Source organism: Brassica napus, chromosome A7 (genome assembly GCF_020379485.1).
Source record: "Brassica napus cultivar Da-Ae chromosome A7, Da-Ae, whole genome shotgun sequence".
NCBI lineage: Eukaryota > Viridiplantae > Streptophyta > Magnoliopsida > Brassicales > Brassicaceae > Brassica > Brassica napus.
In genome coordinates this window covers 13,336,140-13,362,058 of record NC_063440.1, presented here as the reverse complement: position 1 = coordinate 13,362,058, position 25,919 = coordinate 13,336,140, and the positions used below count along the sequence as shown (strand labels likewise).

Here is a 25,919-nt window from a genome sequence, read left to right as displayed (position 1 = left end):
ATCTCAACCAATAGAAAAATAAATTAGAATATAAAATTAATAAATTTTACATTGAAATTATAAAACAACATTTATTTTAAAACAAAATTTTTTACTATAAAACGACAATTAATCTGGAACAGGTAAATATAATGAAAAAGTGACGACCTTGTATATTTGCACCCTTAGCATCCCCCAAAACACTCCCCAAATCCCGCACTGGATTTCATTTGGCAATCAATGTGCTTATTAGATTTCTATCTATTTTTGTGTCAAAGAAAAATTAAGTGAACATCTCATTAGCTATTTTCCTTGGTTAGACGTGTATGTGTATCGAGCCATGTCTCCAAGCTAATTGAATATTCTAAGTTACTGTTTATTTGATCATCAACTCAAATGGTGGATATGTAAACCCTGAAATTTATCAAAGTTTAAAATTATAAACCCTTGGCTTTACACATATACAACAAGAAAAACAACCCATATGTATTAAGAACTAGCCAAACGTGTATATATTGTATCATCAGTTCAATCTACACGTAAGTCACAACATCTAGTATAGAGTATATCCTTGCTCCGAATAACCGGTTTTCTTTTTCATTATTTTTTTTTGTTATAAATGTCATGCATAATCTTAATAGATTGGGCGGTGAGTATCTTGACCATCAATATTACTGAATAATGTAAGAGTCACATTGCCGATAAGCCACACTAACTAGCTCAAGTAGATTTTGGTTTTCTAATTAGATCGTCTAGTCATATCCTAACACGTCAGTTCGATAACCCTGGTAATATATGCGTATTAAATTACATTGGACATATCTACTAATCTACTAATTATAGCAATCTCAATTAATTTCAAAAGTTTTGAATTCAAATTAAGTTGAAAAGTTATATTTTCATTTTAAAAGTTGTCGACTTATATATGTGTCTTTTCAACAAGCAACTCTAAAAATTATCGATTTAAATTGAAAGGACGTGACTATTCCAAAGGTTATGAATTATATTTAAGTTGAAAGGTTATGTGTTACTTTTAAAAGTTGTGATTATTTAAAATGAAAAATTGTAACTTTTCATATAAGTACCATTTCAAAAGAAGAAGTTTTAGATTGAAAAGATGTGACTATTCAAATAGATCCATTTCCTATTTAAAGTATATTCCAATATCTTTTAATTATAGTCTATTGTTTTTTTTTAATAAAAAACAATCAAACTAATATAATATTATAATATATGAAGAAGACTTGAGGATTTAACTAATACAAATATGAATAAGAGTACGACAGAGAGGAGATGGCTTGCATTGTGGTTATGCTATGTCGTGTTCGCCGCCATCCCCCTCGCCACAGACCTCACATTAGCCAAGTTATAACTTACTTCATCCTTTCTCTTCAATCAGCCCTTAATCTTTTTTCTTCACGTTGCAAAATATAGTCTTAAGTATATATATTAATATTTTTTTGTGTGAAAAACAAGCAGATTCTGCATGCTTTAGAAGGAAACGTATCACCATCACAACTTCACTAATGGATAAGACCAGGTCAAAGCAATGTATACAGCTCATATGGAGGAAGCATTGACTTAGACTCGAGCCAATACAATACAATGATGAAGTTAAGAGGTTTAGGAAAATGGCACTTGGAACTCAAGAGTATACAACCTGTGAGTATGGAATGTACCCATCGAGTTCTAGCAATGAGGTCCAAACCACACGTCAAATGGAGATGGGGAAATTTAAAACAGCCAGTTAAGGTTATAGTTAACCATCTCTTTAAATCAAGGAGTTTGCAGGTTTTTTGGATTCTTTATTTTTTAATTAACTGAAAATTGTCTAACTCTAACTGAAACTACTAAGGTATAAGCATGATGCGTTTTAAATTGTTTTTCTTTTTTTTTTTCTATAGAAGTTGTCTGATATTATTTTGAATGTTATTTTTTCATCTACTCTATTAATACAGTACCATGTCATATTGATAAATGTTATGTCTAACTATGTATTTTATTTATTTAAATAATTATTTTATCAAATTAAATTATATAAAAAAAATATGATTACAATAAACCCAAATATAAAAATTAAATTTTTGAGAAAAAATAAAACAAAAAATTTATCCGCCCTTTGGAAGGGCGGGTCATATAATCTAGTTATATTTAAGTTGAAAGGTTATGTGTTACTTTTAAAAGTTGTGATTATTTAAAATGAAAAATTGTAACTTTTCATATAAGTACCATTTCAAAAGAAGAAGTTTTAGATTGAAAAGATGTGACTATTCAAATAGATCTTTGAAAATCTATAAATAGTCTATGTCAATGCTATTCTCAAAGTAAAATTTTCACTTATCTAATAAATAGTGAAGAAAAAAAGGTTTGTACAATAATTTGGTTACAAGCTTTTAGAAGATATTGAAATAAAACGCTGTCAACAAAAAAATAGTAGAAGATTGTGTGTTTTTTTCAGTATGTCACTATTTTTTAAATATGTTACTATTACAAATGGTTGTGAAAAAAATATTTTCAGCATATGATATATTTTTTTATAATAGATTATGGTAAACTATAATTAAAGTGCTTTTTGTAGTGATGTGTCTCTTCAAAATATATTGATTCCGTTTAAAAATAATTACTTTTAATCTGAAAAGTTATGATTTCCATATCTATCTATTTTTGAAGAACTATACATGTTTATGATCTTGGAAAAGGGAATTCTCTACACCTTTTTGGTATATATAATTTCAAATTTGTGATCTTGGCTCACACGTTACAAGAAAACATCGTCAACTCCGACTACAATTAGCGATGACTTATTTCATCGGAGAGATTGTGACAGGATTGCAAGGACTTTCCGAGAACATACGAATCTTGGAAGTTTCCTATAATTCATTTTCTCAGTGTTTTCCTTTAGTGTTATGTTTCTATCATGCTGGGAATAATTTTTCTTATGATAAACAGGATTTGTTGAAATAATAGGAATCTCATTTAATGTTAATAGTTGTATTTTTCTATAAAAAACTGAGATTGTTTTTTTTTATAACATCTTACTGAGATTAGTTTTATTTTTTCAATATGCAACCATTGCAATATTTTTTTAAATAGATATAATATTTTATTAAGTGTCTTTGTGCAATTATTAGTTTTAATAGTTGTGTCTGTCATTATAAGAGTTGTGTCTTTTCATAAAAAAAAATGATATTAGTTTTGTTTTCTAACATGCAAATATTGAAAAATTATAAAAATTGCAATATTTTTTAAAATAGATATAATATTTTATTAAGTGTCTTTGTGCAATTATTAGTTTTAATAGTTGTGTCTGTCATTATAAAAGTTGTGTATTTTCATAAAAATTGATATTAGTTTTGTTTTCTAACATGCAAATATTGAAAAATTATAAAAATAGTTAAAAATATTCCAACAAGTGTTTTCTCTACATTTTTGCATTATACAATTATTGGATTTTTTTTTTAAAAAGTAGTTATAATATGTTAATAGGTGTCTTTATTAGTTTTAAGAGTTGTGTATTTTTATTAAAAGAAATAGATTAGTTTTGTGTTTTCCATTTAATGTTTAGAGTTGTGTCTTTTCATAAGAAACTGAGTTTAATTTTATTTTACTATGTAACCATTGGATTTCATTTTAAATATATAATATATTAATAAGTGTTTGGATTTTTTTTTTTGCTCAAAAGAGTTTGGATTTTTTAAAAGATATAATATCTTAATAAGTGTTTCTGTACCATTATTAGGTTTAGAAATTGTGTCTTATCATTATACGAGTTGTATCTTTTCATGAAAAATGAGATTAGTTTTGTTTTTCAAATGCAACTATAGGAAAAGTATAAACAATAGTTAAAAATATTCCAATAAGTTTATTTCTACATTTTTTCTAATTATGTAACTGTTGAATTTAAAAAAAAAAGTAATTATGATATCTTCATAAATGTATTTATTAGTTTAAGCAGTTGTGTATTTTAATACCAAAATGAGATTACTTTTGTGTTTTTCAATATGCAACTAATGGAATTTTTTAAAATTTAGTTTAAATATCTTAACTGATGTATGTCTTTCTACAATTATTAGTTTTAAGACTTGTGTCTTCTCATTAGAAAAGACTAATTAATTTTTAATAAGTTTTTAAATTTCTAAATAAGTATATCTTCTTTAATTATATGTATTTTCATATGGAATAGAATGTTTTTTGTAATGATGTGTTTATTCAAATATATTGGAAAAGTAATATCTTATAATAACTATCTACTCTATCTTGAATAATATAATAGCCTTTGAACAAAACAAAATAATAATAAAATAATTTTGGATGCAAAAAAAAATATAAACTCTATCCAAATAAATGTTAAAGGTTGTGTATTTTATCTTTAAAATGTATTTTTTCATCTAAAAATAACATTGGCTTAAAAGAAGTTTCAAAATATATAAATATGTATTTTTTCATCTTAACATTGTGTCTTTTTATTTTAATATTTATGTTAGTTTAAAGTTGTTTCAATGTCTAAAATTTGTCTTCTCATCCTAACTCTGTATTTCTTCATCCTAATTAAAATTTTCATGAGGTTAAAGAAAATTTTAAAAATTTACAAAAATGTATCTTTTATCCTAATAATTGTGTTGGCTAAAAAAATATTACATCAATTTAATAAATGTATTATTTATTTAGTTAATCATTATGACACATAGATATGAGAGGATTATTAACAGTTTAAGGGGGGTGTATTCAATCTAAAATTTGAGGTGATTTGATTTTTAATGAGGTTTTAGATGATTTCAATGAATTGCAGAGATTAAATTGATTTTTGTTAAACCACCCTAAAATATTATCCAAAACCATGAGATTTGAGTTTTAAATTTTTTAACTAAAAAACTCCACCAAAACACTCTAAAATCACTGGAAAACTTTAAAACTCCACAGCTTAAAATATTTTCAATAACACTGGATTTGAGAGTAGTTTATAAAATGTCATGTTTAATAACACTGGATTGTAAATGAGATTTAAAAGTTCATGTTTGAATAAAAGTGGATTTGTCATTTTGTTGCAAATCACCTAAAACTTCCAATTGAATACACCCCCTAAATGTTTTCAACCATTTAAGTGAATCATTGCAATTTTTTGATGGAACATTTTCAACTGTCTATAAAAAACATTGCAACTGTTGGTGAATATAATTTTAGTGATGAACCATTGTAATCTTTGGTGATGAACCATTGCAATTATTGGTAATTGTAACTTTTGGTGTTAACCAACTATTGCAACATTTGGTGTTAACCTACTATTGCACCATTTAGGTGATGATTGTTTTGTTAGATTCTAGATTTTGGTTTTTGGTTTTTGGATTTTGGTTTTTGGTTTTTAGTTTTTGGTTTTTGGTTTTTAGTTTTTGGTTTTTGATTTTGCAGTAGATTTTGGTTTTTTGAAAAACTTGATTGGTGGTTTTTGATTTTGGTTTTTAGTTTCTGGTTTTTGCTTTTAAAAGAAAATAAATTTTAAATATTATGAATAGTAAAATATCTATTATTGAAAAATAAAAAATAAAATACTATCATCAAAGCATATATAATTCTTATAAAAAATATTTTAAAACAAAAAAAATAACATTATCATTGTAAAATAAAATTCAAATAGTTATATTTTTTTAAAATGGTAAAAATAGATATTTATGTTATTCAAATATTTTAACATAAAACTAATAGTTAGTTTTTTAATAAAAAAATATTATGTAATAAATGCATAATAACTATAACTAACAAATTTAATTAACTTAATGTAAATTTTATAGTATAAATTATTATTTAAACAATTATAAAATTAATCTACCTAAAAATTGTTTTATACAATTATAAATAGTACTAAATATTACCACAGAAAATAGTTACTTTTTAAAAAATAAGCTAAACCAGATTTTAAATATATTTTTGAGAAGTGTAAAAAAATTTCATAATTAAAATATTATAAAAATATTTAATTAACTTTTCCTTGGATTTTAAAATAAAATAAAAAGTAAATTTAGAGATAATATTATTTGTAAATCATTTGTTGATGTGTTTTTTTTTAAATTTTAGATGTGATTCTTTTATATATAAAATAATTAATGTATTGCAAAATAATAAAAACTGTCGTAGCACTTGGGAAAACCTATAAAATGTGGATTATGGTTTTTATGTACAAAATGATTAAAGAATTGAAAATCTGGTTTCCCTAAAAAATAGGAAATCTACTTTGCTTCAATCTTGATTGGGTGAAAACTAGATTTTGGAAAAACTAAAACTAAAAACTACTCTAGAATCTACAAACAATCTACTCTAGAATATAATAAATTGTGGTTGACTAATCATAACAAAAAATCACAATAATTTTATAAGTTTTTTCATTATAAGAGTTGGGTATTTCATTAAAATTGAGATTATAATATCTTAATAAGTGTTTTTATTAGTTTTAAAAGTTTTAACTTCTCATTATAAGAGTTTTGTCTTTTCGTAAAATATTGAGATTAGTTTTGTGTTTTTCCAAAATATTACTATTGGAACAAAAAATCTAAAAGTAGTTAAAAATATCTCAATTCATAAGTAGTTTTAAGAGTTGTGTCTTCCCATTATAAAATGGGGAAATTGCCACAAATAGCATATTCATAGTACCACTTTTAATGTTTACACTAACCACTTTTACTCTCACTTTTAATGAAGTGTAAAAGACAATTATACCTTTAGGGTTAACTAATCTAGACTTATAGTTTAGAGTTGAGAGGTGGGTACGATTTTTGGAATGTGAAATTTAAGATTCTAATAAATATATAAATAAATTATAAATACTTAAAAATATGTATAAAAAACTTTAAAAACTAGTTTCAAACATAATTTTCGTCTTTCAAAAAGAAATTTGAAAAAAAAAATTCGAAAAAAAAAAAATTCGAAAAAACTTCCCAAAAAAAATTTATAAAAAGTTCGAATTTAAAAAAGTATAATTCGAGAACTTTTTTTTTCTTATTTTTTTTCTTATTTTTTTTATTTTATTTATTTATTTTTTATTTATTTTTTAATTTTAATTTTATTTAAATGATGATTTATTATATATATAATAACAAGGGCATAAGAGTCTTTTGCCATTGAATGAAAAATGTATTTTTGAAAATGTTTCTTTAGTGGTGATAAAAATGAAAAGTGGTACCATGAAAGTGGTAAACATGTAATTTCTCCTATAAAATGTCAATTTATTCTTAATAAGTTGTTTAGATATCTCAATCAATGTTTCTTCTATAATATGTTTCTTTTCATATGCAATAAATTTTTGAGTATTATTAATAAAATAATAAAGTTGCATAAAATATAATTTTGTAACACATCTATTTCCTCAAAAATTAACAACTATAAACAGTTTTGTAAAAAACAATATTGGATAAAATTTGAAAATGACCCTTTTTATCAAGATTTATATACATTTTTTTGGGGGGGGATGTACGTGGGATTTAGTTATGAAAGACATTCAGAAGGCTTTGGAGGACATTCAGTGTGATAATACCAAGACATATGAGGAGGTGCTAGAAGTTTCTAGGAAGTTAAAAGAAGCTTATAGGGATGAAGAATTATACTGGGAACAAAAAAGTCGAACGACTTGGCATGCAAAAGGGGATACAAATACAAAATTCTATCACGCCCTAACTAAGCAGAGACGAATACAAAATAAAATTGTGGGTTTGCACAATAGTGGTGGTAATTGGGTAACATCAGAATCTGAGGTAGAAGGTGTTGCGATAGATTACTTTAATGACTTGTTCACAACGACATCACCTTCGGGCTATGAAGATTTTCTAAGTGAGGTGCCTACTTTGATTACAGAGGATCAAAACAGGTCTTTGACCTCTTGGGCATCAGAGGAGGAAGTGAAATCAGCTTTATTCATGATGCATCCTGAAAAAGCTCCAGGACCGGATGGAATGACGGCTTTATTTTTCCAACAATCCTGGTCGATTATTAGATCAGATATCACAAATATGGTTAACGAATTTTTTAGGACTGGATATTTGGAGGAGAGGATGAATATGACCAATATTTGCCTCATCCCAAAGACAGTGCAACCAAGTAGAATGACGGAATTGAGGCCAATTAGTTTATGTAATGTGGGTTATAAGATTATTTCGAAGGTGCTTTGCCAACGGCTGAAGAGGCTACTACCACAATTGGTATCAGAAACACAATCCGCTTTTGTTTCTGGGAGACTGATCTCCGATAATATATTAATTGCTCAGGAAATGTTTCATGGATTAAGAACGAATAATTCATGTAAGGAGAAATTTTTGGCTATAAAAACAGATATGAGCAAAGCATATGATAGGCTCGAATGGCCTTTTATTGAGGCGATGCTATTAAAGTTGGGTTTCGCACAAAGGTGGGTATCTCGGATAATGTCTTGTATTACGTCGGTAAAATATAAAATTTTGATTAATGGTCAACCAAAAGGACATATTATACCAAACCGAGGACTTCGTCAAGGTGATCCGTTATCACCTTATTTGTTTATTTTGTGTACTGAGGCAATAATAGCAAATATACGGAAAAAGGAAGAAAATAAATTATTGACGGGGTTAAAAATCGCGCGTGGTAGTCCGGCAATCACACACTTATTATTTACGGATGATAGTCTCTTCTTTTGCAAAGCTAATAGGCAAGAATGTGAGACTATCATATACAGATTTTGAAAGACTATGAGAGAGCATCGGGGCAACAAATTAACTTTCAGAAGTCTTCCATTCAGTTTGGTCATAAGGTACCGGATGTAGCACGTTTAGAGGTGCAACAGGTTTTGGGCATTACTACAATTGGTGGTATGGGAACATACTTGGGGATTCCCGAAAGTCTTGGTGGCTCTAAAACACAAGTATTTGGTTATCTTAATGAAAGGGTCAATAATAAGGTTAATAATTGGACTATTCGATTCATTACGAAAGGAGGAAAGGAAGTTTTAATTAAAGCAGTAGCATCCCCTATGCCAACTCATGTTATGTCCTGCTTTCGGGTACCAAAAACGGTTACGAAAAAAATTACCAGCACGGTTGCTCATTTTTGGTGGGGTGGTAGTGGTAATAAAAAAGGTATGCATTGGTTTGCATGGGATAAAATGTGCAAAGATAAACCGGACGGTGGTATTGGTTTTAGAGATATTCAAAATTTTAATACGGCATTATTAGCAAAACAACTATGGAGGTTAATCGATAAGCCTGATTCTCTTTTTGCAAGAGTTTTTAAAGGAAGATACTATAGAAAATCTGATCCTTTGGATCCAATCAGATCATATTCTCCCTCATATGGGTGGAGAAGTATTACATCAGCTAGATCTCTGGTTAATAAAGGGCTAATCAAAAGAGTGGGAACTGGTTCAAGCATTTCAGTCTGGAATGATCCTTGGATCCCTGCTCCTCGCCCGAGGTCAGCAATACCAAAATGTTCGAATCAATATTTGAATCCATTACTTAAGGTGGAGGATTTAATTAATCCAGTCGATCTCTCTTGGAATCTGGATTTGCTCAAAGTATATATTCACCAGGACGATGTAGATATTATACGGAGTTTAGCTATTAGTCGTAACCCAAAACCAGATTCATATGGATGGCATTTTACGGACCATGGTCGATATACGGTTAAATCAGGTTATCGTACGGATAAATTATTTCCGGATATGGGATCTCATGATAGAGTTTTGGGACCAGATATTAAGCCACTGTTGGCTCACTCTTGGAAGCTTCAATGTTCATCAAAGCTGAAACATTTTGTTTGGCAGATACTTTCGGGTAGTCTACCGGTAACCAAGAATCTTCATTCACGAGGGATAAAATGTGATGTGAAATGTCAAATATGTGGTGCAGAGGAAGAATCTATTAATCATGTTCTGTTTGAGTGTCCATTAGCACTACAAACGTGGGTTTTATCTAATATTCCTTCATGCCCAGGTGTTTTTCCCACCCCGTCACTTTTCACAAATATGGACTATCTTTTCTGGCGGTTACCTAAGGAACCAGATTTGAATTATTTTTCATGGATATTGTGGTATATTTGGAAGAATAGAAACGCTAAAGTTTTTAAGAATCAGATAAAAACCCCTTTTGATATTCTTCGAATGGCGAAAATAGAAGGTGTTTTGTGGGCTGAAGCCCAGACAAAGGAACCTATAAACCGTGAATCTCTACATATTGCAGAGACCCATTTTCCACATGGAGTTAACAAGTGTTATATAGATGGAGCATGGAAGGAACATGATCTTTATACAGGACAGGGATGGGTCTACAGAAAAGATGGATCAAATGATACTATGATGGGTGCAATGTCTATTCGCAGGAGTCTATCACCTTTACATGCTGAATGTGAAGCGTTGATATGGGCGATGGAGTGCATGAAGACCCTACAAATCTCAGAGGTGGTGTTTGCAACAGACTGTTCTCAATTGGTGAAGATGGTGTCTACACCGACAGAACGGCCGGCGTTCACTACACACATGGAGGAGTTTCTGCGATGTAAGGAATTCTTTCTCAACTTTACTATCCAGCATATACCAAGGGCGCAAAATACTCTGGCGGACAAGCTGGCACGAGGTGCTAGAACTTCGCCATCTGCTATGGTTTATGTTGACTCAGTTCCTCCGAGGTGGCTCTCGGATCATGAATCTTCTTAGTTTCTTAGCCTTTTGTCGTAAAAAAAAATATACATTTTTTGGCACAATATGTATGCCAGGTTGATATTGAATACATATCTATTATTTAATTTTGTCAGCCTAGCTAGTTATAATCCACAATTTCTTATTCTTACATACACTTTTCCTTTATTTTCCAAAATTTCTTAACAATTTTTTTATTTTCTACTTTAGATACATAAATCTTCCTCATCAACATCCAAATATGAAAATCCCCTATATATTAATAGAGAAACATTAAAAAATTACAACATGTAGTTTGTACTAATTAAAAAAAATGCTATGTTGAGTTTTCATGTAATTAAAATGCTAATTTTGCTTACGTAGCGGCTTAAGAATCAATTGAGAATTTTGCTAATATAAAATTAAATTGCTAGAAAATGTTATATTATATAGGGGATGTCCATTATAGACCATTCATTTATCAAATTAAAATTATTATATACTCTTTCTGTAAATAAAATATATATAATTATCTAATGTGATTAAGATATATATGTCAATTAATAATTTTAAATAATCAAAATTTGCTAACAATCTGTATATTTTCTATCATTTTTGTTTAATTATATATTATTAAAATAAATTATACAATTATATTAATCCTATAATAAAAATTTATATTTTTTTTGTACATGTTGTATTTTGAATTTTTCAAAACGAGTATAAATTACTAAAATTGTTAAAAGTCTCACATAAACTTTTGTGATCATAGTTTAAACTTTTTTCTATAATAAGATACAATGATTATAAAATCATATGAATAAATAATTTTATTTTATTAGGTGTTTATGTTTATATATATATATATATATATATATATATATATATATATATATATATATATATTTCATATCGTTTAAATTTAACTATACATCATATGAAAATACATACTTATATTTTGATATTTGCGTTGAACATATACTGAAATGTTAATATTTTAATTTTGAAATTTTCAATGTTTTTTTAATGATTATAAATTATTGAAACTACTAAACATTCCACATTAAAAAAAAATAGTTGGTGTAAAATTTTGTTACACAAATATGCAAATAATTAGAAAATCATATGAGTAGAAACCTTATTTAATAAATATTCATATTAAAAGTATACTATATATATATATGTTAATATAATTTAAATTTAATTATATATCATATACGATAGATAAGATTGATTGTTTTGATTTATTTACACTAAAATGATTGTGAATAAACAAGAACAGTCGTTTGATTTATATGCGCACACCAATTTAATAGTAACTGATTTTTTAGTTATTTAATATATAATTATTATTTCATAATATGCAGAAAAATATAAAATAAATATGCAGGAAAACATAAAATCATTAATAAATATAAAATATTTATTCTGCACAAGGCGCATATCTTAACGTAAGCATGTATCTCTTCAATAATTTTAAATCTTAAACATTTTCTAAATCTCAGGCCAAAATAAAATAACGAAATGAGAATAAATTCAAAAATCAATATTTATATCGAGCAATAACCAAAATGAAAAAGTGACACAAAATTGAGAAAAATATTGAAGAATATATGATTGACACGTGAACGTTAAACTTCTCATAACCACAATTAACTTTTAAATTGCTAAATCATGATATAAAACCGACTTGACATAGTTTCATTCTAACCACATAGTTTGCCTAAGATTCTTTGGCCTAAACGTTAGGCTCTTACGCGATAAGTGATTTTTTTGACCTAAAATATTTTTGAAAATGGGATCAGCTCATTAATAAACAAATTATGTAATTAACAAAAAAAAATTAAGATTTTGTTTAAGGACCAAAAATATTAATTCGATATTTTTTCATACGATATTTCTTAAATAATTTTCATGCAAAGCGCATGTCTTATTCTAGTATTATATTAATATATGGAATGTAATATTTACAGTTTTTCTTTTCCTTTTTTATTTATTATAGTAATAGAAGGATATCAACTTGATAAAAAAAAATAAGAAGTAATATATAGAAGGATATCAACATGCTAACTTTAATACAATATAATTAATTAAGATTTATAGTTAGCTTTAACCATTAGGTCCTATAAATAAAGCACCAATTCACCAACCTTTGTATTCATTCATCATTTCCCTCTCTATCTTTTCGAATACTCTGCAACTATGTCGAAGAAGATCACCCTCAAGAGCTCCGACGGCGTATCTTTCCAGGTCGATGAAGCCGTTGCGCTCATGTCTCCGAGAATCAAGCGCATGATCGAAGACGACCGCACCGGTAATGGAATCACTATTCCAAACGTGAACAGTGCAGCCCTCGCAAAGGTTATCGAGTACTGCAAGAAGCACGTCGAAGCCAACGCTGATGACACTGAGCTCAAGGCTTGGGACTTAGATTTCGCCAGAGCTCTCGAGGGCCTCGACAAGGATGCTTTCTTCGCTGTCGCCTCTGTAAGTCACTCGTTCTCTTTCCCTTTGTGTTCTTAGCCAATTAGGGTTTTAGAATGTAGTAAAGATTGAGTCTTTTGATGATATTTTGTAGGCTGCACATTCTCTGAACATCGGTGGACTTTTTGACCTAACGTGCAAGAGTGTGGCCGAAATGGTGAGCGGCAAGACTGTAGATCAGATTCGCGATATCTTCCACATCAAGAACGACTATACAGATGCGGAAGAAGCTAAGATGCGCAAGGAGAATGCATGGGCCTTTGAGTGACTTGAAGTTGTGCTATGTTGTTTCTTTTCTCTTTTGGTTTGAATAATTAAGTGTGTAACAAACCTTATTTATCTTTTATTATATGGTTTAATAAAAACATATTATATATCAGCTTTGCTTGTTACAACGAACGGACTTCTAACTCTGTACATTCCATTAGACCATGTGATTGAACCAAACGCATCTTCTTTAAGTGTAGATGTAGAAGATGAAAAGATCCCTTGGTAGCTTAGTGTATCTCCTATCTTCTTCTTGAAGTGTAGACTTGTTGGTATCACTCTGACTCGTAACCCTTTTGGTGCATTGATGCTCACGTTGTCGACAGTGTCATCTCCAGTGAGGCGTGATGCTACACTAGTCACCCTTCATCTTTTTTTTCCAACAAAACCCTTCTGCTTTCTTCTCCATTGAAGTTTGAGACTTAGATTGATGGGGTAGTTGATGTTAGATATGTCTCCCTTGTTGCTTTGCTCAGGACAAGCAAAGCCTTATGCTATGCGGTTTGAGATCTTTCTGATCTGATCAGAAGTGAACCCGGATAGCAGAGAAAGTCTAGTGAGCTATTTTTCTTGGTTACTGGATGTGTATGTGTATCTAGCCATGGCCCATGTCTTCTGGCTAAGTTGAATATTCTATGTTGGTTGTTTATTTGATCATCAACTCAAAGGGTGGATATGCGAGCAATACAACGAGTACACATCTAGCCAAGTCTAAAAATATCATAGTCTTGTATCACAAATGTTCAATATACACGTCACGAGATCTACTAGGGTATATATATTTTGCTTCATTAGTTTTTTGTTTTTGATGAGAGAAGCTCCGAGCGCATGATCGTTTGGCTTTCATTATTAAGTTAGCAGTTGCCATAGCACCGATGCATAATCTTAATTGGGCAGTAAGTATCATGACCATCGTTACAAAATAATGCAAGAGTAATATTGCCGATATGCAGTCCCGACTCTTGACTACACGGGAGGTTGCCCTCTGGATACACGGGCCCACAATTATTTTTAGAGTTATTTTATTAATTATAGAGGTGTATTTCAACTTCTCTTTTTACAACAAAAAACATTTTATTACTCAATTTTAAAGTGGTCTGGTTAATCAGTCTAAAATGGAATAACCAACATAAGAAAGAGACATATGAAAAAAGATCGAACAGATCTAGCTAAATGATCATGCAGTCCTATTCTGTTTCCGAGAAGTATAAGCTTATCCTAAAATCTTCTCTTCAGTTTTTGAATCTCTTCCATTTATGTCGAGAAAATCAGCCATACCAGAAGTTACTTTAGCATTTGTATTTTAAATTGTTAAAAGACTAAATACTTGGTAACATTATAATATAATGTCCATAATCAACTAAAACTAACTCACACACAACAAAAATACAAAACCCTATAAATTAGTTGTATGTTTCACTATTTTATAATTTTTCCGATGAAAAAATTATATTGTTCAACTTAAGAAAATTCAATAAAGAAAAGTTAAAGAAAATGTTTATAAAAGAGCCCATATCAATATTTCACCAAAACTATTAAATTGGTTAAAGACGGTTCTGCTGATACCCCCATACTACCTAGCTCATGTAGAATTTGGTTTTCTAGTTAGATAGTCTAGTCACATCCTAACTTAGACATAGGCGTTCGGATACCCATTCGGGTATAGTACTACCCATTCGGATATCTGATTATTTGTGTTTTAAAAAATGTTCTTATTCGGATCTTATAGAAAATCAGATTGGGTTCGAGTCGGGTCCTCCCTGATCCGGGTGGGTTCGGGTTTTACTAAAGTAACCAAACTACTCAATTCAACTCCGGTATTTTATATCTAAACTACTCAAACTTATCTAAAATAACTAAAAACCCAAAAATACTCAATATATATATTGTTCGAATTGGTTATTTTTTATCTAAAAGTAACCATATATACAAAGTTTTTTTTTTTGACAACAACTATAGATAGAATGTTTTATGGGTATTTTTTATCCAAAACATTAATTTCTATCTATATATACCCAAAATAACTAAAATATTTGATTTATAATTTTAATTTTAGGTATTAATATAAACATAATTATAAATAATATATATATATATATATATATTATATATTTACATATTTGGATATTTTGGATACTCATTCGATTTTCATTGCGGATTGGATTCCTTCTCAGTTTTTTTGGGTTTTGAAAAAAGAATCATTTTGGATATTTAGGCAAGATCCGATCGGGTCGGATATCCTGATTTTCGAATCAGTTCCATATCAGTTTTTTGGGTGCAGATATTTATGTCCAGCCCTATCCTAAGACATGTCAGCTTGACAACCTTAACGATATATGTCTATAAATTGCATTATAAACAAGGCAAGAAATCATATTTTTTAATTTGAAAAAGATATTTTTATTTCAAGATATATATTTATTCTTTTAGTACATTGTAAGCCAGGTCTATATTAAGTGTATTTAAATTTACAGCCTAGTAATAGTTCCTAATTTCACCCAAAAAAAAATCTTTGAATTGACCTTTCCTTATTTTCCAAAATTACTTTACAATTTTGAAAGCTTTTTCACCCGTAGCATCATCCGAAGATGGAAATTTCATATTAAATTTTGGAAGTATATATTTACATTTTTTTTTCTTCATTTCCTGGATAACAACAAACCAACGTTAATATATAATTTAGATTCTCTAGTTTTAACAATCAGGTCCTATAAATAAAGCACCAATCCACCACACCTTTTGTATTCATTCATCATCTCATCTCCCTCTCTGCCTTTTATAATATTCTGCCAACTATGTCGAAGAAGATCATCCTCGAGAGCTCCGAAGGCGAATCTTTCGAGGTCGATGAAGCCGTTGCGCTCGAGTGTCAGACGATCAAGAACATGATCGAGGACGACTGCACCGATGGCGGAATCCCTCTTGCAAACGTCAACAGTGCAACCCTCAGCAAGGTTATCGACTACTGCAAGAAACACGTCGAAGCAGCCGCAGCCGCCGGAGCCAACGCCGGAGACAAAGACATCTACGGTGCTAACGAAGACATCGAGCTCAAGACTTGGGACGAAGATTTCGTCAAAGTCGACCAGCCTCTCCTCTTTGATCTCATGCTTGTGAGTCACGCTTTATTAGCCAATTACGGTTTCTAATCATGCATGATTCTGTTAGGGTTTTGATGATATGTTTTGTAGGCTGCAAACTTTCTGAACATCCCTGGACTTCTTGACCTAACGACCAAGACTGTGGCCGATATGATGAGAGGCAAGACTGTGCTTCAGATTCGCGAAATCTTCCACATCAAGAAAGACTACACAGATGCGGAAGAAGCTGAGGTTCGCAAGGAGAATGCATGGGCCTTTGAGTGACTTGAAGTTGTGTTATGTTGTCTCTTTTTTCTTTTGGTTTGAATAATTGAGTGTGTAACAAACCTTATTTCTCTTTTATTATATGGTTTATGAAAAACATATTATATATCAGCTTTGCTTGTTACAACGAACGGACTTCTAACTCTGTACATTCCATTAGACCATGTGATTGAACCAAACGCATCTTCTTTAAGTGTGGATGTAGAAGATGAAAAGATCACTTGGTATCTTAGCGTATCTCCTATATTCTTGAAGTGTAGACTTCTTGGTATCACTCTGACTCGTAACCCTTTTGGTGCATTGATGCTCACGTTGTAGACAGTGTCATCTCCAGTGAGGCGTGATGCTACACTAGTCACCGTTCTGCCTCTTTTTGGAACAAAACCCTTATGCTTTCTTTTGTATTGAAGTTTCAGATTTTGATTGATGGGGGTAGTTGATGTTAGATATGTCTCCATTGTTGCTTTGCTCAGGACAAGCAAAGCAGGCGGTTTGAGATCTTTCTGGTCTGACCAGAGGTGAACCCGAATAGCAGAGAAAGTCTAGTGAGCTATTTTCTTGGTTACTGGATGTGTATGTGTATGTAGCCATGGCCCATGTCTTCTGGCTAAGTTGAATATTCTTTTTTTTTTTTGAGAAAGGGTATTCAAATTAAAAACATAAAACATACAATGTATGGTTTTGAAACCATAAAGTTTTAAAAAGCATGATGAGACACATTTCCCACATGGAGCTAAGCAATAACTTAGAAAAGAGAAACTTGTGGGATATAAGCTTAATAAAACAAGATAAGAAAAGACCAAACACTAGGGAGTGTGGTATCCACGGCCTCGATGACCTCGACCTCGTTTACCTTTCCCTCGTACCATAGTTCAATCCATATCTTGATATTTCTGAACTGGTTTTATTGGCCTCCCACCTCTTGATATGTTGAGATTTGCCATAGCATCACTCATCATCCCATCTCCAACATCATGAACACTGAATTGCCCAATGTCATTGTGAAAAGGGCTGCCATGTGTAGGTGTGTACATAAAAGCCAATGAATTGTCTCCTGATTCCAAATTGGTCTCGGAAACAATAATATGAGATGGAATTTCTTCCATAATAGTTAATTCATCTGGAGCAGGAGGGGTACCTGCAAATGGTGGTGTAGTGGATTGAGAGTTGGAGCCATTAGCTATTGTTACCTTAGAGTGGACGGATAGCTTTACTGGCGTTGAAAGAACCTTAAGCTCAACACCCTTTTCTGATTGCAATTGCTCAATCTCTGTCCCATTAGTGGGCTCTAAAATATGATCAGTAGAAGCTAAAACCAAATCCGCTTCTGAATCTTCAACTTGTATCACCTCTTATCATGACTGTTCCTTATTCGGCTCAACCCCACGATCTTCATTTAGCACCTCATCCACTGAAAGTGTTTCCACATTCTTTTGGACAGCTGGGAGTAGACATCTTTTTTCTTTATATCCTAAGTGTCCACATCTACCACAAGTACTCGGAATCCATGTATACTCAACATCCACCAAAAATATGCGAGCATTACGACATGTCTAAAAATATCATAGACTGTCTTGTATCACAAATCTTCAATATACACGTCACACGATCTACTAGGGTATATTTTGCTTAACTAATTATTTTTTGATGAGAGGAGCTCCGAGGGCATGATCGTCTTGGCTTTCATTATTAAGTTAGCAGTTTCCATAGCACCGATGCATAATCTTGATTGGGCAGTAAGTATCATGACCATCGTTACCGAATAATGCAAGAGTCATATTGCCGATATGCAGTCCCGGCCCTTGACCATGGCTATAGAGGTGGTTGCCCTGGATACACGGGCGCATAAAATTTTTAGTTATTTTATTAATTATAAAGGTTCATTTCAACTTTTTTACAACAAAAAAAAAACTATTTTATTATTCAATTTTAAAGTGGTCTGGTTAATCAGATCGGAATGAATAACCAACGTAAGAAAGAAACCTATGAAAGATCGAGCGGATCTAGCTAAATGATCTGCAGTCCTATTCTGTTTCTGATCGACAAGTATAGCTTATCCTGAAATATTTCTTGAATCTCTTCCAACACTGTCGAGAAATTCAGCCATGCCTGAGGTCTGTATTTTAAATTGTTGAAAGATTAAATACTTGGTAAAGTTATAATAAAAGGTCCATATAATCAACTAAAACTAACTAACACACAACAAGACAAAACCCTATAAAAAAGCTGTATGGTTTCACTATTTTATAGTTTTTCCAGATTAAAAAATTCTATTGGTCCAACTTAAGAATGTTTCAAAAAAAAAAAAGGTCCAACTTAAGAAAATGCAAGAAATAAAAGTTAAGAAAATGTTTTCAAAAGAGCTCATATTAAGTACTTCACTGAAAACAATTAAATTGCTTAAGACGGTCCTGCTGATACCCTAGACTACCTAGAAAATGTAGAATCTGGTTTTCTAGTTAGATCGTCTAGTCACATCCTAATATAGGCATGGTCGTTCGAATATCCATTCAGATATGGATACTACCCATTCGGATACCAGATTTTTTGGATTTTGAAAAATAGTCCCATTCGGGTATTATAAAAAATGGGTTAGCCCGAAACCGGGTGGGGTTGGGTTTTAACCAAAATAACCAAATTACTCGATTCAACTCCGACATTTTATATATAAACTACTCAAACTTATCTAAAATAACATAAACCAAAAATACTCAATATATAGTTCAAATTGGTTATTTTCTTGTCCGAAAGTAACCATAGATACAATGTTTTTTTACAACAACCATAGATACAATGTTATTTGGATATATGTATCTGAAACATCCCTATTTATCTATAGATACCCAAAATAACTATTATATTTAATTTTAATTTTAGGTATTAATATTAATATAAATATAATTATATGTTTGGATCTCATTCGATTTTCGGTGCGGATCGGATTTGATTTCGTTTATTTGGGTTTTGAAAAAAAAATCTTTTCGGATATTTAGGCAAAATCCGATCGGGTCGGATACCCTTATTTGTGGATCGGTTCCGGGTGGGTTTTTTGGGTGCAGATATTTATGTCCAGCCCTATCCCAAGACATGTCAGCTTGACAGCCTAAACGATATATGTCTATAAATTGCATTGGACATAAACAAGGCAAGAAATCATATTTTTTAATTTGAAAAAAGACATTTTTATTTCAAGATATATTTATTCTTTTAGTATATTGTAAGCCATGTCTATATTAAGTGTATTTAAATTTACAGCCTAGTAATAGTTCCTAAGTTCACCCAAAAAAAAATCTTTGAATTTACCTTTCCTTATTTTCCAAAATTACTTTACAATTTTGAAAGCTTTTTCATCCGTATCATCATCCGAAGATGGAAATTTCATATTAAATTTTGGAAGTATATATTTACATTTTTTTATTCATTTCCTGGATAACAAAAATGACAATTGTCAATAATAGCACCTTTTGAAGTTTATGTCTCAAAAATAGCACTAGAAGGAGAAAGTCACAAAAATGACATTTATTAAAGAATAAAATATCCCTAATACCCTTGGTTTAAAATTAAATAAACAAACAAAAATAAATAAAATAAAAATAAAAAAAATGAGAAAAAGAAATTTTTTCATAGTTTCAGATTATATGTTTTCAGATTCGAAATTTTTATAACTTTTTTTTTGAAATTTTTTTTTGAAATTTTTTTTATTTTTTTTTCAAATTTTCTTTTTATAATTTAAAAATACTTTTTAAAACTGTTTTTAAAATTTTTATTTTTTATTTTAGTATTTATTTTTTATAAAATTTTAAATCCTAATTCCAAAACCCCACCCCTTAACTCTAAACCCTAAGGTTTGGATTAATTAACCCAAGGGATATAAATGTATATTTACCTCTTTAATGAAACCTATTTTTGTGACTTTGAGCTTTGAGTGCTACTTTGGGAACAAAAAATTGTTTTGGTGCTATCCTTGTCTTTTTCTCTAACAAAAAACCAATGTTAATATATAATTTCGATTCTCTAGTTTTAACAATCAGGTCCTATAAATAAAGCACCGATCCACCACCTTTTGTATTCATTCGTCATCTCATCTCCCTCTCTGCCTTTTAGAATATTCTGCCAACTATGTCGAAGAAGATCATCTTCGAGAGCTCCGAAGGCGAATCTTTCGAGGTCGATGAAGCCGTTGCGCTCGAGTGTCAGACGATCAAGAACATGATCGAGGACGACTGCACCGATGGCGGAATCCCTCTTGCAAACGTCAACAGTGCAACCCTCACCAAGGTTATCGACTACTGCAAGAAACACGTCGAAGCAGCCGCAGCCGCCGAAGCCAACGCCGGAGACAAAGACATCTACGGTGCTAACAAAGACATCGAGCTCAAGACTTGGGACGAAGAATTCGTCAAAGTCGACCAGCCTCTCCTCTTTGATCTCATGCTTGTGAGTCACGTTTTCTTAGCCAATTAGGGTTTCTAATCATTCATGATTCTGTTAGGGTTTTGATGATATGTTTTGTAGGCTGCAAACTTTCTGATCATCCCTGGACTTCTTGACCTAACGTGCAAGACTATGATGAGAGGCAAGACTGTGCTTCAGATTCGCGAAATCTTCCACATCAAGAAAGACTACACAGATGCGGAAGAAGCTGAGGTTCGCAAGGAGAATGCATGGGCCTTTGAGTGACTTGAAGTTGTGTTATGTTGTCTCTTTTTTCTTTTGGTTTGAATAATTGAGTGTGTAACAAACCTTATTTCTCTTTTATTATATGGTTTTATGAAAAACATATTATATATCAGCTTTGCTTGTTACAACGAACGGACTTCTAACTCTGTACATTCCATTAGACCATGTGATTGAACCAAACGCATCTTCTTTAAGTGTGGATGTAGAAGATGAAAAGATCACTTGGTATCTTAGCGTATCTCCTATATTCTTGAAGTGTAGACTTCTTGGTATCACTCTGACTCGTAACCCTTTTGGTGCATTGATGCTCACGTTGTAGACAGTATCTTCCTCTCCAATGAGGCGTGATGCTACGTTAGTCACTGTCCTGCTTACCCTTCTGCTTTCTTCTCCATTGAAGTTCGAAACTGAGATTGATGGGTAGTTGATGTCAGATATGTCTCCCTTGCTGCTTTGTACAGGACAAGCAAAGCCTTGTGGTATACGGGTTGATATCCTTTTGATCTGATCATAAGTGAAGCCGACATAGCAGAGGAAGTTCAGGTAGTCTATTTGATTGGTTTCGTAAACCAGTCCAGGTGACGAAGGTCCAAATATGGTAACCTGACCAGCACCAAAGTCATAAGGTGTGGCTTTGTCTCCTGTTTCTGTAGTTATATGTGATCCTGTGTTGGTTATTTGCACGGCTGCAGATACAGACAATGTTAAGACTAGTGGTTATGATTGATTCTGTAATCCCTAACCGTGTTCTTACCTGTTGTCATGATAGCGGATCTTATTGCTGCAGGACTCCATGAAGGGTTTTCAGATTTGAGACGAGCGGCTATCCCTGAGACATGGGGACATGACATTGAAGTCCCTGATTCGATGTTGACAAGTGGCGGTTCTTTGCCTTGTGGTGCGGCATTTAAGTCACCTATTAGCCATGATGCTAGTATGTTGACCCCTGGAGCTGCAATATCAGGCTGTAACAGGTTTCTCATGGAGTTAATTAGCCCACTATGAACTATAAATTGGTATGAATTTAACATGATTACCAAAAATGAAAAAAAAAAACTGAGTGAAACTGAGAGCTTTTAAGTTTATTACCTTGAGGATGCTTCTGGTAAGCAAGTAAGGACCTCTTGATGAGAAGGATGGTATGGATGGTGCTAATTCATGTCCTGTTCTTGATCTTGTTGGCATGATCATTGCAATTGGTTCTCTACAAATTGGATTCTATTAGTGTTCTGTTTGAATGCAATCTCTTGTAAAATGAGACATCTTATTGTTTACCTTGTTGAGTTTATGTAGGACATGATTTCTAGTCCATCCACTGGTTTTACTATTGTTACTAGAAAGGAGGGGTCTATATAAGAGAGATCCATTGACTTGTCGTCAATAACTATCACACCAGTACCACCAAGTCTTTTAACCTCTTCGCTTTTCCATTGAATCGCCTGGTTACCATAATCATTGTCACACACTACTATCTTACCCTCAACTATGGTTCTGTTCATCGTGTTACCCGCACAGTTCCTGCAGCATTTGCAGTTATCTTGTCTTCTTGTATTAGTATGAAGAAAAGTAGCACTGTAATTAATGTCAAGAAGCAACTGTTTACCTAGCAGCTTTCTCATTAGCACCAATCTTCTTGGCTGATCTTGCATGTATAATAGGGTAAGACTGAGTTCTATCAATGTTGGCTATATTTATTCCAGCCCCCTGCAATATCAATGAAGCTTAGGATTGTTAATGTATGGAGATTTGTCAGTGTTTGGCTTACTAGCGCTGGGCATTGGGGTTTACGGATCCGGTTATTTGGGTTATTCGGATTTTGGGTTATCCGGGTTCAGTTGTTTAGGATTAGTTATGGGTAATTCCAGGTTCGGTCTGGGTCAAAATCCGAAATATAACCGAATTAAAAATGTTCGGATTTTGTTTGAGTTTAAAACAGAAAAAAAAAAACTAAAACCCCCCGAATATTGGAGTTAAACTTCGAGATTTATGGGATTGTGGAGGATATCCTTCGTTTGGCTTTAGATTTTGATAGTGTTGTTTTTGTTTGGATTCCTCGGTTGAGGAACGCAGAAGCTGATATGTATGCAAAACAGGCGCTGTCCTTGATTGTAAGAGAGGTGGGTGAGGCTGTTTTAATGCCACCACCAAACTATTAGATCTGACTGGTTCAAACGCAGGTTGCGGTTGCAGTAGTTTGTGGATGCGGGCGGTTACGGTTTCTAGCGGTTTTAAGAGATTTGTACGACTAGTACTGCGGTTAAAAATTGGTGCGTTTGCGGGTGACTTATGACTGGTTAACTACCAAATGCGTAACAGTCAAATAATAAATTAACAATATTTACATTAAATATAATTATAAAAATATCAAAAATCAAAAAATTATAATAAATATAAAATTTATATTTAGAAAGTTATAATTTTAATTTTTGAAAATTTATTGAAATTGTTTTTATTATAAAATTTTATAATATTAATTAAAATATAATAGATATATTTTAATATTTTCATAATTTCAATTTTAAATTTTTTATTAAATATTTTTACTTTTGTATATATATTTTTTTTAAAAGAAAAAAATTTTACCCTCCCGCAACCGCAAACGCTAGTTGGAGCCAGCTTTTGAATTTATGAGATTCAGAGCGGTTTAGAACGATTTGAGTGATTGTTGCAAACCGCTACCAACCGCGAAAGCTGCGTTTGCGGGTGGTAGCGGGAAAACCAGTCGCCAATGAATGAATGGAAGTAGTTTGTGACAAAAAAAAAACCTGGGATAACCGAAAAAAATATTAGGATAATTCGGATTTTTGGATAATTTTCGATTTATAATTTATATTTTTTATAAATAGTTATTTTTAATTAAAAATAATTTAATATTTTATTATATTTTGGATATTTGGTTTCCGTTCGGTTCTAGGTTCGGTTCCTACTTTTTAGGTTAGAGAGATAGGAACCGTTCAGGTTTTTGTAAATTTTGGTCCGGTTTTGGTTTTGTTTTTCGGTTCGGTTTGCGGGTTTCGGATAATATGCTCAACACTAAGGCTTACCTTGATCAATCTGATGTTATCTAGTCCTCCCAGAAGAATGTTAGACTCAAAGCCACGGTCAATAGTACTTGCACCAACAGTGATCATCCATGGAGCAGCATTAACCACGGACTGACCCGAAGGGCCAAGATTACCTGCAGAGCAAACAACCGTGATCCCTCTTTCCACAGCATGAAATGAACCGATGGAAAGCGGATCTTCAAGCAAATTGTCTATAAATAATCCCATAGATATCGATATAATATCAACTCCATCCGCAATGGCATCATCAAATGCTGCTAGTATGCTGGAGCCACGGCAGCCAAGGAGTGAGCAGGCTCTGTACATAGCTATTCTTGAAGTTGGTGATCCTCCTCTCATGATACCTCCTGCCAGGCCATAGTAGGATGCATCAGAGATTGTTCTCCCTGCTGCTATTGATGCCACGTGTGTCCCATGTCCCAAGAAGTCTCGTGGTGTTTCATAGTCCGGGTCTAGGAGGAACGAGGAATTGTAGTACCTTGCTCCAATTAGTTTCCTATTTAGGAAACTTTTAACGTTAAAGTACAAGGTGGTGGATTCAAACATATATGTCATCTTCACTAACCTATTGCAACGGAAAGCATCAGGTTCTGTCTTCTTCCCTCTCATGCATGTGCCTTTCCATCTATCTGGTACTGGTTGCATGTGCATGTCGTTGAAACTCTCTGACTCAGGCCAGATTCCTGTTTTTAGGATCAGAATATTAGTTAAATGCATCAATATATCTCTATGCTTCAATATGTTCTCACCTGAATCAATGAAGCCGATAATGGTGTCTCCTACTGCCACGTCTAACTCTGGCTGAGAGTTCATTTCAGTGAAGTAAGTACTCTCTTTTTGATAACTTTCTTGAACCAAGAAGTCCCATGAACGAGTTGTGTGGAGAGGTAACATCTGATCAGGAAAGACAGATACTACTCCTGGTTGCTCGGCCATGAGACGTGCTTCATCTTCTGATAAATGGGTTGCGAATCCAGAGAATCCATGTTTGTATCTGTGCATGGGAGTTTTCCCGCTCCTGATGCAAGTAAGAAAGTGTATATAGATCACTTGGTAACATGTATCATAACTAGAATATCATAACAGTTTTGGATTTTGTAATTACCGCTTTAACATTGTGCTCATAAGGTCAATATGGTGGTCATTGCCTGTTGATTCATCTGCGGATGCTGCTCCCATGTATATGATATAGTCTCCTGACTTACTTGTTTCAGATTCACAATTTTGGATTACAAGAAGAAACACAAATAAGATGAAGGTGGCTCTGAGGCATCTAGTCATTTCCTGAACTTCAAGACACATGATAAAAATGCTTCCAGTTTGGTTCTTAGTGTTTCCTAATGTTTCCAGGTAAATGTTCTATGAATATCTCGTAGTAGTCCCTACCACAAAAATATATAATTTCACAAGTGTTAGGTAGATTCTTAGCCCTGTCTGTTTTATGGGAATGAA

General features: G+C 32.0%; 3 protein-coding genes across 5 annotated transcripts; 2 read left to right on the top strand and 1 right to left on the bottom strand.

Moving 5' to 3' along the window:
• Positions 1 to 11,778: 11,778 nt before the first annotated feature.
• LOC106356437 (SKP1-like protein 4) lies at positions 11,779 to 13,469 on the top strand. The gene is made up of 2 exons (XM_013796193.3): positions 11,779 to 13,093; positions 13,185 to 13,469. Exons 1-2 carry the CDS (start codon positions 12,809 to 12,811, stop codon positions 13,356 to 13,358), a joined length of 459 nt encoding a protein of 152 aa, XP_013651647.2. The 5' UTR covers positions 11,779 to 12,808; the 3' UTR covers positions 13,359 to 13,469.
• A 2,465-nt stretch (positions 13,470 to 15,934) lies between these two features.
• LOC106358257 (SKP1-like protein 3) lies at positions 15,935 to 21,491 on the top strand. 3 transcript variants are annotated; one of them, XM_022688818.2, is made up of 3 exons: positions 15,935 to 16,470; positions 16,549 to 16,618; positions 21,299 to 21,491. In XM_022688818.2, exons 1-3 carry the CDS (start codon positions 16,153 to 16,155, stop codon positions 21,400 to 21,402), a joined length of 492 nt encoding a protein of 163 aa, XP_022544539.1. In that variant the 5' UTR covers positions 15,935 to 16,152; the 3' UTR covers positions 21,403 to 21,491. The 3 variants fall into 3 exon arrangements, with proteins under 3 accessions (XP_022544539.1, XP_013653456.1, XP_013653457.1); XM_013798002.3 differs by lacking the exon at positions 21,299 to 21,491 and having other exon boundaries at positions 16,017 to 16,470; positions 16,549 to 16,833; XM_013798003.3 differs by lacking the exons at positions 15,935 to 16,470; positions 16,549 to 16,618 and adding an exon at positions 20,662 to 21,159 and having other exon boundaries at positions 21,238 to 21,491.
• On the bottom strand, positions 21,454 to 25,877 carry LOC106358255 (subtilisin-like protease SBT5.1). The gene is made up of 9 exons (XM_013798001.3): positions 25,573 to 25,877; positions 25,217 to 25,485; positions 25,033 to 25,150; positions 24,447 to 24,963; positions 23,006 to 23,106; positions 22,678 to 22,920; positions 22,492 to 22,606; positions 22,157 to 22,367; positions 21,454 to 22,088 (listed from the first exon to the last, which is right to left on the bottom strand). The coding sequence occupies exons 1-9, from the start codon at positions 25,767 to 25,769 to the stop codon at positions 21,505 to 21,507; spliced, it is 2,355 nt and encodes a 784-aa protein (XP_013653455.1). The 5' UTR covers positions 25,770 to 25,877; the 3' UTR covers positions 21,454 to 21,504.
• Positions 25,878 to 25,919: the final 42 nt, after the last annotated feature.

Bases quoted from the DNA above. Each gene is read 5' to 3' on its own strand.
- LOC106356437 (XM_013796193.3), top strand. From the start codon at position 12,809: ATGTCGAAGAAGATCACCCTCAAGAGCTCCGACGGCGTATCTTTCCAG. The intron at 13,094-13,184 runs GTAAGTCACTCG...GATATTTTGTAG, and splicing joins CTTTCTTCGCTGTCGCCTCT to GCTGCACATTCTCTGAACAT.
- LOC106358257 (XM_022688818.2), top strand. From the start codon at position 16,153: ATGTCGAAGAAGATCATCCTCGAGAGCTCCGAAGGCGAATCTTTCGAG. The intron at 16,471-16,548 runs GTGAGTCACGCT...TATGTTTTGTAG, and splicing joins TCCTCTTTGATCTCATGCTT to GCTGCAAACTTTCTGAACAT. The intron at 16,619-21,298 runs GCAAGACTGTGC...CTATGATGAGAG, and splicing joins TGTGGCCGATATGATGAGAG to GCAAGACTGTGCTTCAGATT.
- LOC106358255 (XM_013798001.3), bottom strand. From the start codon at position 25,769: ATGTGTCTTGAAGTTCAGGAAATGACTAGATGCCTCAGAGCCACCTTC. The intron at 25,151-25,216 runs GTGAGAACATAT...TCCTAAAAACAG, and splicing joins TATCGGCTTCATTGATTCAG to GAATCTGGCCTGAGTCAGAG. The intron at 24,964-25,032 runs GTTAGTGAAGAT...TTTCCTAAATAG, and splicing joins GATGCTTTCCGTTGCAATAG to GAAACTAATTGGAGCAAGGT.